General features: G+C 45.5%; 1 protein-coding gene across 1 annotated transcript in view; it reads right to left on the bottom strand.

Annotated features, from left to right (window-relative positions):
- STS (steroid sulfatase) overlaps window positions 1-12897 on the bottom strand; it is an 84508-nt gene that overhangs the window by 62274 nt on the left and 9337 nt on the right. Inside the window, exon 5 of the mRNA XM_007449896.1 lies at window positions 2828-2964. Within this exon, the coding sequence (XP_007449958.1) occupies window positions 2828-2964 (137 nt within the window). The remainder of the gene's footprint in view (window positions 1-2827; window positions 2965-12897) is intronic.

Raw genomic sequence — 12897 nt, 5'->3', positions numbered from 1 at the left:
GGAATGCTGCCCTGATTGTTGACAGCACGAAGGGAGGGGACACCTGTGAAGCCCCGGACCAGGTGCAGGGCACGCACTTCGTAGGCGGTGGCTGTGCGTATTAGAACATTGCCCACCCCTCAAACTGCATGGCAGTATTCGAGTTCCAGGATTTCAGCTACCCCTGCCAGCTTTTACCGCGAGCTCCATGGCATAGACCTTACACCACACCTGCGCGGTCAGTACTTCCTGCGTCATGATAACAAGACAAGCTACAGCGATCACACAGCTAAGAATAAGGCCATCCAGCACCATGATATGGGGTGACATTGGCCATGGAGGACAATTAAGTAAGAAAGGTTCTTTTTCTGAGTTTGCCTTTACACGTACAGAGAAACCCACAGTGTGGAAAGTTTTGCTGCATATAATGATGTTGCCTCCAAACATTTAGAAAGAAAATGCGCTAAAGGACAGAGACGTGCCCTCTCTGGGTAGCTCAGCTGCCCACAGTACTAGCAGCGTTTCTTTTTTTTTTTTTTTTTTTTTTTTTTTTTTTTTTTTTTTTTTTTTTTTTTTTTTTGCTGTATGCAGGCCTCTCACTGTTGTGGCCTCTCCCGTTGCGGAGCACAGGCTCCGGACGCGCAGGCTCAGCAGCCATGGCTCACGGGCCCAGCTGCTCTGCGGCATGTGGGATCTTCCCAGACCAGGGCACGAACCCGTGTCCCCTGCATCGGCAGGCGGACTCTCAACCACTGCGCCACCTGGGAAGCCCGCAGCGTTTCTTTTTAAGCCCATACTCTCATGTAATTTTATTACATAATTATCCAGAGTGCTACAGTCCCCTTCTGTGTGACAATAAAAGGCTCTTTTTGGAAAGAAGGAATATTCCTCTAAAGGCTCAGAGGTATTTGTAAAACAACAGAAACGTCCTGAGAAATGAATGTAATGGCTTAAGGGAAGGATTTTTATTTTTTTGGCAAAAAAAGAACACAATCATCTATTAATATGATATCAGGGTCTAACACAGATCTCGAAGATTAAAAAACATTCTCTGTTTTATTCAAGAGGGACCAGTAGCAGGAAAGCATTGGAAGTTAGACTTTTTTAATGAGTCTGAGTAGGCATGTGTACTGCTCTAATTAAAGAAAAATTAATCAGTAGGTACGATGACACCAGCATGAGTTTGCTTGCTAGCCAACAAACGTCAGAGAGGTGTACACGAAACCTGTTACGCTAACATATGACGCTCATTAAAGACATAAAATATTCTGCTGACTCACACTACGGAGTACTCTAGTGATTTACACTGCTACGGTGTGGAAAGTGTAAACTAAGTTACATGCAACGTTTTAAGAATGAAAAATGAAAGAAGGCAGGCTTGTATGGGTGTATGTCAAAGCCCTAAGTATAATGAATTCTTCTTATAAGAAGTAAGTAAGTATTCTTCTTATAAGAAGTAAGTAAGTAAGTAAGTAAGTATAACGAATTCTTCTTACGAATCTCATTAGGCAGGTTGTTCTGGTTTTGTTTTTCCTAGTACGTATTCAGCATCTGTGCTCACTTCTGTTATCTGACAGCATCACAGAGAAGGTTAGAAAAGAAAGAAACTTGGAAGTTACCTCGTCTGAATTCATCAGGCCCACAGGTTTAAGACATCTCTCAAGTTCACGGAGATAGTGACAGAAGGAGCTAGAAGCTAGAATAAGGGTACAGTCATCTTATCCAAAAGACGGTGCTCCTTAGAAGATTTAAATGAAACAACACTTGTTCTTGTCATTCCCAACGTTGGTGACCAAATCACGCTCAGTTTGCTTTTAATACAAACCAACCAAGAAACTCTGCGGCCACGTTCAAACATCTCGATGAAAAAACTATCAATCCAGGGCGTAAAAAGAAAAGGAAGGAAGAACAAGAGGGGCGGGGGGTGGGGGGAGGAAAGGAAAAGAAAGGAAATATGCAAAAATCTTAAGCAACCTGTTCACGGGTGCCATTTGCTCAATTTTGTCCAATTTTGCCAGATGGAGCGAGCAACGTCACCAAAAGAGACATCTCTGGGATAGATAGGAATTGAATGCAAAGTACAGAACCCACTGATTTTCCATCCCTTCGCTTCACCCACATACTCTGGCTTTCTCTACACTCTGTGGAATAGACCCGAGACTGCTTAGCTGTGCAGAAGAAAGCATGGTCACCATGCTCTCGCGTCGATGTGCAAGACACCGTTTAAAAAGGAAACCTCAGAAGGAAGTCTTCCCAGTACTTCTGAAAAACATGCTACGTTTCTCAGAAATAGGGTAACCTGCTCAGGGAGAAGGGACACAGAGAGCAAGGCAATTCCTGCCATCCTCACAGATGCAGCAAGAAGGAAACACAGTGGGGCTCACAGCATCCACGGAAGATCCCAGCGCTACTGCATCGAGACTCACCAAGGCCGTAGCCCATGGCGAGTCCTCTGCCTCCCGAAACTACCCTGTGCCTAACTTTGCTACAGGCAAGGGGCTGTTCACATTGAATTGCTAAAAGAATAAGTGGTGATAAGGATTAATGCTTTGATTCCTTTTCTTCGTTCATGTCTTTGATCACCAGCCCACAGACCCAGACCCCTCCTGCTGTTGTATCCATTGGTAAACACAAGCATGGACTCGGGGCTGCGATGCGTTTTATATTCTGCTTACCTTCCACAGTTAGTGTTTGTCTGGCTTCCTTTTTTTTGAAACACAAAAACAAAAAGCACGTGCTGTCTCTAAAGGCATTGGGGAGAGAGGTGGAAACTCAGAGGAAATAAGATAGAAGCAGCAAAAGCCTCAGTCACAACTGAAGGACAGACTGAAGATAAAGGTACACATACCAACACTCCAATCCATTTCCTCGGCAGCATCTCCATAAGCGCCGTGTTTACTTTTGCCGGCAAAGTCCTTCGAAGAGAAGAGAGCCGTGTGCATGTGTAGGAAAGCCAGGACAAGCAAGAAAGGGGTCTTAGCATTCCTGAAAAAAGAAAAAAACAAAAACAAAATCCAAGAGCAAAATAAACACATTGGCCACCGTTGTTGTTTGTTTTTTATTCTGAAAGTGAAAATGTTCATTCCCTTGGTAGAAAAAGATGGCTTTTATAATTTTTCAGTCTCAAACGATAATATCAGATTCAGCAAACTAACTAAGGAAAATTAAATCAGCTCCGACTTAATGGCAGTGAACTTTTAAAAAATGTTTATATTGTATCGGAATATGGTTGATTAACAATGTTGTGTTAGTTTTGGGCATACAGCAAAGTGATTCAGTTATCCATATACCTGTATCTGTTGTTTTTCAAATTCTTTTCCCATTTAGGTTATTACAGGATATTGAGTAGAGTTCCCTGTGCTATACAGAAGGTCCTTGTTGCTTATCTCTTTTATATATGGCAGTGCGTACGTGTCAATCCCAAACTCCCAATCTATCTCTCCCTGCTACCTTTCCCCACTGGTAACCATAAGTTTGTTCTCTAAGTCTGTGAGTCTGCTTCTGTTCTGTAAGTAAGTTCATTGTATCAGTTCTTTAAAATTTCATGTATAAGCAGTATCATATAATATTTGTCTTTTTCTGACTTACTTCACTTAGTATGATAATCTCCAGGTCCATCCATGCTGCTGCAAATGGCATTTTTTCATTCTTTTTAGCTGCTGGGTAATATTCCGTTGTATATATGTACCACACCTTCCTCATCCATTCCCGTATGTTCATAGCAGCACTATTCACAATAGCCAAGACATGGAAGCAACCTAAGTGTCCATCAACGAATGAATGGATAAAGAAGATATGGCCACCATTCTGATTAGGATCAACCTATGATTACACGATGCAGTTTGAAAACTGAGAAAACACCCCCGAATGATGCCGAATACTGAATGTCTTATTTGGGGGATGCAAGTCTCTCTCCATAGGTAACTCACTGTACCCTCTACAGATCAGCAGACTGATGTGCTATGTCCTTGAGATATTCTCCAAAGAGACAACTCAGAAAAAAAAATGTATTGGAGAATGACCTACTTTTTTCTTGAATTCTGTTCTTCCCTCTCTCTCTGAAATTGATATGAATTGAAGCACCTACAAAACTGTATTCTTTCTGGAAAACAGACACAAACGTGTGCGCGTGCGCGCGCACGCTCCTACCTAGTAAAGACAGTATCTTGGGTTGTCAACTACTTAGATCCACAGCTGAAAGCCAGTTCAACTCTATGTGCCGCCATGTTGCCCACCTTCTCCTAGAGAACAAGTCTCCTGGCAGGAACACTCCACTGTCAATACTGAATTTTGGAAGTTAAATGGAACACTCTCTGAACTGGCCTCAATCTGTCCTTTAGTAGAGAGAGACGGATGGTATTGCAAAAGCTTTTCGTAGTTCAGAGTACACCTAAACCTGCTCTGGTGGATTTGTTGAGAAAGCACAGATGCTGGAGCATTATAAGTCCCTGGAGCGTTAAAAGTCACTGTGCACGTGTGGTCCTTGGGACAACTGCCAGGCAGCTTGGTTACTGTAGGGAGGTCTGGGGATTCACACCCGAGTCTGCTCAAAGGGATCAATTAGTCACATCACTTCCTCTTGACATCTAGTGGACCTCTGAGAAATGCACTCAGTTGCTGTGTTTCCATTTCATGCAATAGCCTTGTCCTATACCTTACTCCAGGCGACCATCAGCAATTCCTTTCTGGCTAAAAGGGAATACTGAGTGAGTGCCCCTTTGAAGGCTATCAGGGCACAGATGAAGAAGGGAATGAATGTATTAATGGGTGAATGAATGTAATTTCTGATAAAGCATTTGCTGGTCTCCCCAGGGATTACTTATATGCTCTCCTTCCTCCACTAGACCACAGGCTGGGGCATGTCATCTACATCTGTGGATTCCTGGCACCAGCACGATGACTGGCAGGTAGCATCGGTTCCGTAAACCTCTGTTATTCAGTGAAATATTGCATTAGCTCTTTCAGCTTCAAAAGTACCACCCAGACCTTTAGCAAACTACTTGGGACTCATGAATGCAACGTGGTCTCAGTGGCAAAGATGTCGAACACAGGGTGTGATTCCTCCAAAACAGCCAGAGACTTTTGACTTAGGTTACAAGTTTGGAGATATAGATCTACATATATAGATAGACACACACATACACACACACACACACACACACGTGTGTGTGTGTGTGTGTGTGTGTGTGTGTGTCTATCTATATATGTAGATCTATATCTCCAAACTTGTAACCTAAGTCAAAAGTCTCTGGCTGTTTTGGAGGAATCACACCCTGTGTTCGACATCTTTGCCACTGAGCAAAAGTTCTAAAGGAAGAATCTATTTAATTCAAGCAACGTTGCTTGTATTTGTTTACTTACTAACCTAACCCCTCAGGATAACCAAAACCACTTCAAATTTACAACTGGGTCTCACAAATGCCGTAACTTTACCTTTAATAAATAAATGGATGACACTCCTCTAAATTCATTTTCAATTTCCTAATGTGAATACAACGTGGGTTCCTTCAGCTCCTACTGCACTTCTGGGTCAACTGCTCACCTCTACTGAGTATCACACTTTCAAGGTCGCTCGCTTTTGGGAACAGAAAATAAACACAAAAGAACATACTATGAGTGAGTCAGGCACTTCCTGTTCTCTGAAAACAGCAAATTCAGCAACTTGCTGTTGATTACTTGAATAGTGTTTTATATTTCCAGCGCTGGGAGATGAATTCTGTCACATTTTTTTTTAATTTTACAAGAGTATAAAATGAAGAGATACTGTTATTATTTCACAACTAAAAAAAAAAAAAAAAAAAAAAAAAAAGGTTATAAGTGGCTTGTCCCACTTCTCTCAGTAACTAGAGTTTGAAGGCAGGAGAATTAGAACCCACCACCTCTGTTGTATAAATCTCACTGTTGCCTCTCAGAAGGAAAAGAAGAGATATTCATGTGCAGACAGACGCCCAGGGGCTGTCATCCGAGCTGATGATCTTTGCATGAGCGTGTGTACCAAAGGCATCCCTTGGCTACCTCAAAGGGTACACACCCTTGAAGACCCTGAAAGAAGTGAGACTAAGCCATGGTATACCATGGATTCTGGCCACACAGGTGGCCTGTTCAATTTCCACCCTAGTCATTCTGGGCGCACGTTTCCTCACACCTGGATACACTGTACCTCCTTCTCAAGAAGCAGATTAGGGCCGTAAAAACTGGCTTGGGTTTCCCAAAATGAACATAAAATCTCACTCTTCATACTCATCCCAAAACAGACGGTTACATTACGAATGGGTACAATTTCACTGCCACCTGAGGCTCATCTGCTCTCCCATTTATCTTTAGACTTAGCGTTAAAGAAAATAGACAAGGAAGCTTAAAAACTCCATTTCCCAAGCATGTACATGGTCATAACTTAAAATGCAGGATGTGGGCTTCCCTGGTGGCGCAGTGGTTGAGAGTCCCCCTGCCGATGCAGGGGACACGGGTTCGTGCCCCGGTCTGGGTAGATCCCACATGCCGCGGAGCGGCCGGGCTCGTGAGCCATGGCCGCTGAGCCTGCGTGTCCGGAGCCTGTGCTCCGCAACGGGAGAGGCCACAACAGTGAGAGGCCTGCGCACCGCAAAAAAAAAATAATAATAAATGCAGGATGTGATTGGCAGAGAAGGATGAGCTACTGCATGCCCAACAGCTTGGGAAAAAAAAAAAAAGAAAACTGAGGAAAGAGGTAGCCATCAACATTATTGGCATTTTATAATCACAGGGATCACGAGATGAAGGCATTTTAAAACGTGAGGTGAGGATGAAAAAACAAAGGATAAAGTGGGGGCAACGAGCAAACAAGGGAGCCCAAGACAAACGTCCCTCATAAAGAGAGCAGGAAGAACAGCTGAGTTGAGTCCAAGAGGTACCCCTTTGGGGCTCAATCAATGACCACGGGATGTGATTTCTGTCTTGTAATGTAGGGGGACCCTGGGTGGAAGGGGAGAGGGCCATTCATGCGTTGATTATAAATATGCGCCTATGTACAGAATTATTTTTCTACAATCTCTTTGGCATCCAGTAGACTGCCCATGACAGATACCAGCCAAGGTGCTAGGTGTCCAAGAAGACTGATGAGGTTTTATACACAAAAACCAACCCTGGAACATTTAGGGAAGCGTACCCAGCTGCACATACTCAGAACCACAAAGATTTACCCTCCAGGAACAGAGGTGTGATCAATGTAGCACGGGCACGTGGGCTGGACAGACATCCATCGTTACTGCCCTGCACACACCCTGAGATGTGACTGACAGCTTGATCTCTGGTGGGGTGGGGGGAGGAACCCTTGCTCAGCCTTATCCTTCAAGAGCGCAGGAAAGGCCATCCTCCCTCGTTCAGAAGGCCCAGGTCTCTCTTCCTCTCTACGACCTTGAAAACTAAATGACACTGGAGCAAGTTGACGGGAGGGAGATCTCTCCATAACTGCTTAGCTCCTTTTTTATTAGCTGGAGCACTTCAGTAAACAGCTCTCTTGAAAATTTATTGCCACTGTCTCGCACGCTGTGTGAAAAGATAGAACTTTCATCTGCTACATGCCTTCCCTCTATTTGTTACAAATACAGAAGGAAGCTCTGCACCTTCCCGGCAACCTGCAATCACTCCAATCTCAGAATCAAAAAGATTTACATCCCGTCCACGCGTGAGTGAAACCTAGGCAAGAAGATGGCTATGGCATTATTATTTTTTTTTCTGTCTGCCACGGTCTTGCATACCACGTTCCTCTTCTCAAAGTTTGACCTTGATTATTCACCGAGTGTCCCCATTTGAGTCAGCGTAGGGAATGATAGGAATGCAAATAGGGACGTCTGTGCATTCCTCCTGAGACCCCTCAGATGCTGGTGATTAGACTAAGGCATAAACCAGGTAGTGGTGTCAACGGTCACCCAGCCGGAGTCCGTGTGACCACCACTCTGTGTGCACAGAGATGGACACGCCTGCCTGTTCACTTCATCCATCCAGGCCTTTCACATCTATTCTGCCCACGTGACTCCACGCACTAAAAATATAAAGCTAAGCTGGACCGGCTCCTGCCATCAGCAACCCACAGTTCGGACAAGACCATTAATAACTGGTCTCAGCTGCTTTAAGTTCCACGCTGGAGCACATCAGAGGATGGATACAGACGAGAGTGAATCTCAAGCGGGTAGAGGGGTCAGAACTCACTCCTGGAGAGAGAGAGATTCCGGAAGTCCCTGCCGTGCGCCAGCGTATGTGAACGCTTTCCATAAATGCATCTGTGTCTGAGCCACTGTCCCCTGGATGCTATTCAGATACAGGAGCGGGCGATGGCAGAGACGTAACCTGTGTACTTACCTGGTGAGCTTTTAAGAGCACACTTTCTACGGCATGTGGTCCCAAACGATTCACTGAACACTTCAGAACACATTTTTTAAAACAAAAACCCCACTATATGGATTTTTACCACTAACTAAAAGATACCACTAATAGGATGACGATTAGTTGGGAGGGGGGAAAACCTGGGAACAACTTTAACTTTCTACTTCTTTATATTTTTATAGTGCTTTGATTTTTTAAAGTAGCACATGCTATTTTCAAAACCACAGAAAAACGGAGATATATCTTAAATATAAAAACGAAGACAGGAAAACCATGAAAGCCACCTTTCCCCCACAGAAACAGAGGGAAAAGAAATAGATATCCAGGTCTGAAAGTCGGTTTGTGTAACGAGATTTAAGATGCTGCCCTGACTTTAGTCGTGCTGGCGTCCCCCCAGCTATGAGAAGCACCCCTGCTTCCCCACAAGCACCCTAGCTTCCCCACAACGGCCTCATCTGTGAAGCTTCACGACGGGCTCTCTTTGTGAGACGATCCTTCACAGACAGCCTTGCCTGTGACTCTGTGTGACTCCTATAGATTATATGGCTTTGTACCCACAATGGGGTATAGTGAGGACGCCCGACTGGAGACACCATCCATAATCGGGCTCAACCTTCCACGCACAGCTGGACTTCAATCAAAGGGCTTGAGGTCAGCCACACGCCCCACTCCGGAACAGGTCGTGGGAACATTCTTTGATGCTTCCGGCTTTAAATTACCTGGCCTTCATTCGTTAAGTATCCTAACCCGGAGGTACTGAACATCTGTAGGAAGAAAAGTCAAATTTCTTTATGCTTCAGGTAGCAGGAAAGAAGGAACAATTGAAATCGCTGTAACAGGAGATTTGACACTAGGGAACAAGATGGATTTCCAAACTACTTGTTTCTGCTGCTGCTGCTGCTTCTGCTTCTGTTTCTTGTCTTCTTCCTCCTCGTGTCCCCTTCCTTCACGTCTATGCTTGGTCCCTGGCAAAGACGACAGGCTCACGACAAACTGACGAGAGGCCCTGTCCACTCCCAGCTTTCTAGACGGAGCCCCTTCCTCTCGGGAGAAGCTCCCCCGCCCAGTTAAGTGGACACAAGGATCCTCATAGACTATCTCTGGGGACAGTGCAGGTGGGCGATGAGTGGGGACTGCCTCGCCGAAGGGCTCATCGTGGCCTGTCCTGGAAGCAGGTAGAGAAAGTATGGCTGAGTAATGATGCCAAGCGCTCAGGAGTGCCCTAAAAGGACGGGGGTACGACAGCATGGGGGTGTGCTCCCTTGAACGGACCCTCCAAGGGAAACAAGCAAGACTGCCTGTGTTACCCCATCCCAGGAAACCTGCCCTGTCTGGGATACCTCTGTTAGTAGGTGGACGCCCGATATAAAGACAGGTCACCTATTCTACTGGTTCCCTCCCAGCCTGGACCCGCGAAAGAAGCACATGCAGGATGTGAGCAGACCACCCTCACGCTTCGCCAGAGGGAACCAGGGAAGTGAGTATAATGGGGATCCCTGCTAAGACAGCAATTCACTCAACATCAGGACCGAATGCTAAAAAAAACAGGCCAATATTTTTAAAAATCGAGAAATTTCCAACTTAAAAAAAAACACCCCGGAAGAGTCCCCCGCACACACGCAAATCAGTATTTCTGATTTCTCTGGAACGTTGGGATGTTGGGAGTACCACCCACACTCCTTCGGGACAGCAGTTAGCGGGAGTCCTCAGGAGTCAGCCATCCGAATGGGCTGCACCAGATCCAGCTACCTCGGGCCCCAAGCCTCATCCCGTCCATCAGGCTTTTCCTTGCCAGCCTGGGCCTCGGCGTATTTGCGCCTTAACGCCTGACGTACCAAAGCTCACACCTCCTGATTCCCGTTTGGGTCATAATCCTGGGGCACCAAAGAGACCCGGGGGTTTGATGAAAAAGGGAAGGTCCGAGCGCGCTTTATCCAGACCCCATCCAGGTAGGAATGCCATGGGCCTGGATCCAGGATGGCTACAGACAAGCCTCCTCCAGAACCGCATTCCGTCTGCAGCTTGCTCAGCCTGGAAGGAGGGGCGCATCCAAAGAACCACTCCCAGTTCCTAAATTCATGTCCTGTTGCCCGATGAAAGGTAGAAAACGAGCCAAGGGACCTCCCTGGTCGTCCAGGGGTTAAAACTCCGTGTTCCCAATGCAGGGGGCCCAGGTTTGATCCCTGGCCACGGCACTAGATCCCACAGACGTGCCGCAACTAAGAGCCCACATGCTGCAACTAAGACCTGGCGCAGCCTAATAAATAAATAAATATTAAAAAGAAAAAAAAGAAACCAATCAAGTAGCATCTATCCTTACTGAACAAGACAATTCTTTGATTATTTAACCTTTCCACTTTGGAAGGTGTCTGTACGTGTGTGTCTTCCTGTGTGTTCCCCTTAATCTTTCATCTGATTTACTTTTCTCACCAAGAACCAAAGTCAACGTCGCCCCTATTCTTTTCTGGCTTAAACTCTTATTTAAACTAATAAAATGGTCCCTTTGCTCCAAAGAAGCTTTGTGTCCCATCACAGCTACTCATCACGGCCACTGAGACCACAGCCCAGCTGGCAAGGTGAAAGGCTAGGCTGCAGGTGCCCTGTAAATGCATCTCGGGACCCTGAGTGTGCGAAACGCTGACAGCACCAGGACAGGATAAAAGGTCAGATATCCGATGATATATTTATCAGCTGTCACAGGTCTGAGGGCGTTACCATGACACAAGTGATGCTTGTACAAAGGCGTATTTATTTACTATAAAACTGCGGACTACAGAAAAGGTTTGGGGTGGGGGTTCTTCCCCATGACTCTCCACCAAGGGCAGGACATTTCCCTGTGGATGTTATTGCCCGCAGTCACTCATACTCCCCATAATTCTGATGTCACGTGCCTTCCCTGTGGGGAGAGGTCAGGGATAAGGGTTTGATAAAGTTAGAAAAAGGGGATCTTACAACTCTGGGGAATCCGATGAAAAGTAGAACTCTATGTTATTTCCAGCTTTTGGACTTGTTTTCTGGTAGACCCTAAAGGACACTTTCATGAAGCACAAGAAATATCTGAAAATGAGCTTACCTGAAAATGGTTAGCATTGATTTCACTTTTGATTATAGGCTTTAAAGCTACAAACACACACACTCACACACACACACACACACGTGTGTGTGTGTGTGTGTGAGTGTGTGTGTGCGTGTGTCTGTGTGTGTGTAATGTCCATGCAACTTCCATAAACCAGGACCTGGAGAACAGAACACTCCTGGTAGATTTCATATGCATTTATGAATCCAGTAACTGGATATCCTAAACTATACAAATTATGTGGGTTTGTATAAAGTCATCACTTTGGAATATTTCTTCAGAGTGAGGGTGTCTTTACCGGCAGAGAAACACACAGTGGTTCCTTTTAACTGAAATGCTTTTTCTAGCAACGAAACACCGGTTTCACTGGCTTTAGGGAGGGAAGGGGCCAACAAATCTGGCTCTTGCCGTGGCAGAAATGAGCCGGGTTCGCCTCTCTCTATGAAGGATGATTGGAAACGTGAATCTCTTTCCACCCGCTGGCATCGCACCTTTTTCAATGCAGTTCAACCTGAACTAAAAAACTATCTTGGGAACAAAATTAACTTGCTAAATTCACCCGTCACCACGTAGACTATATCCTTTCGGCATACTCAGCCACTTCTCCCTCGCCACGGTTAAGGATTGTACTATGAACATGAGTTTATCTAAGAATGCCCAGGTGTGCTCGCCTTTGGGGGCATGGGACGAGGACGCCTCCATTTGGAGAAGGGGTATTGAATTTCCTAGTCTTCTTCCAAATAATCCACACTCGGACCTGATTGGTAAGTCTGCAGAGTAGATGTGGAAGCAAAGAAGGCAGCGAGCTTGTTATGGTCCCCGCTCAGGAGAGCCCTCACAGAGAGTTAGATATGGGTTCTAACCCGCTATCTACTATTCCCTGTGGGGCTTTTGCTCTCACTCCAAAGTTCTGAGCCTCAAATTCCTCCACAAGAAGACATCTCTTCACCCATCTTCCAGGGTCCTTTTGCAGCACGTAAGAGGTGAGGGGTAGGCAACGTGACCAAGAGTACGTGTATATCCACAGTGCCTGGCGTATATCTTACCAGTATCTGCTAAAACTTGAACACACCCCTAGCTGGGCACCCAAGCTGGATCTGTTTTACAAAGCACGGATGAGAGTCATGACCAGGGAGAAAGCTGGAATGACTGAAGGGCCCTTCATTCAGGGCATATAAGGAGGATTAAGTATCTCTAAGAAATCTACAGGTCATTCCTCCCTGTCAGAGCAACAAGGACTTCTTGCTCATTACAGTGTGTTTAGGATGACCTGTCTCGAATTTCTGTACAGCTTAGAACATGTGTTGGGCTAATTATCTAGGTCTCTAATAGTAGAAGCATCTTCCCAAGATAAGTTCTACCCCTAACAGAGTAAATTAGGGTGAGGGATCGTGGCGTGCACAGTTATATATTCCACACCGTCACTCTCCTCAACTTGGAAACACCTGCTTGTAATCCCGGGGCATGTACCTAAATTTGGT

This window comes from Lipotes vexillifer, unplaced genomic scaffold (genome assembly GCF_000442215.2).
Source record: "Lipotes vexillifer unplaced genomic scaffold, Lipotes_vexillifer_v1.1 scaffold14, whole genome shotgun sequence".
NCBI classification, from domain to species: Eukaryota; Metazoa; Chordata; class Mammalia; order Artiodactyla; family Lipotidae; genus Lipotes; species Lipotes vexillifer.
This window is presented reverse-complemented; position numbering and strand designations above follow the sequence as displayed.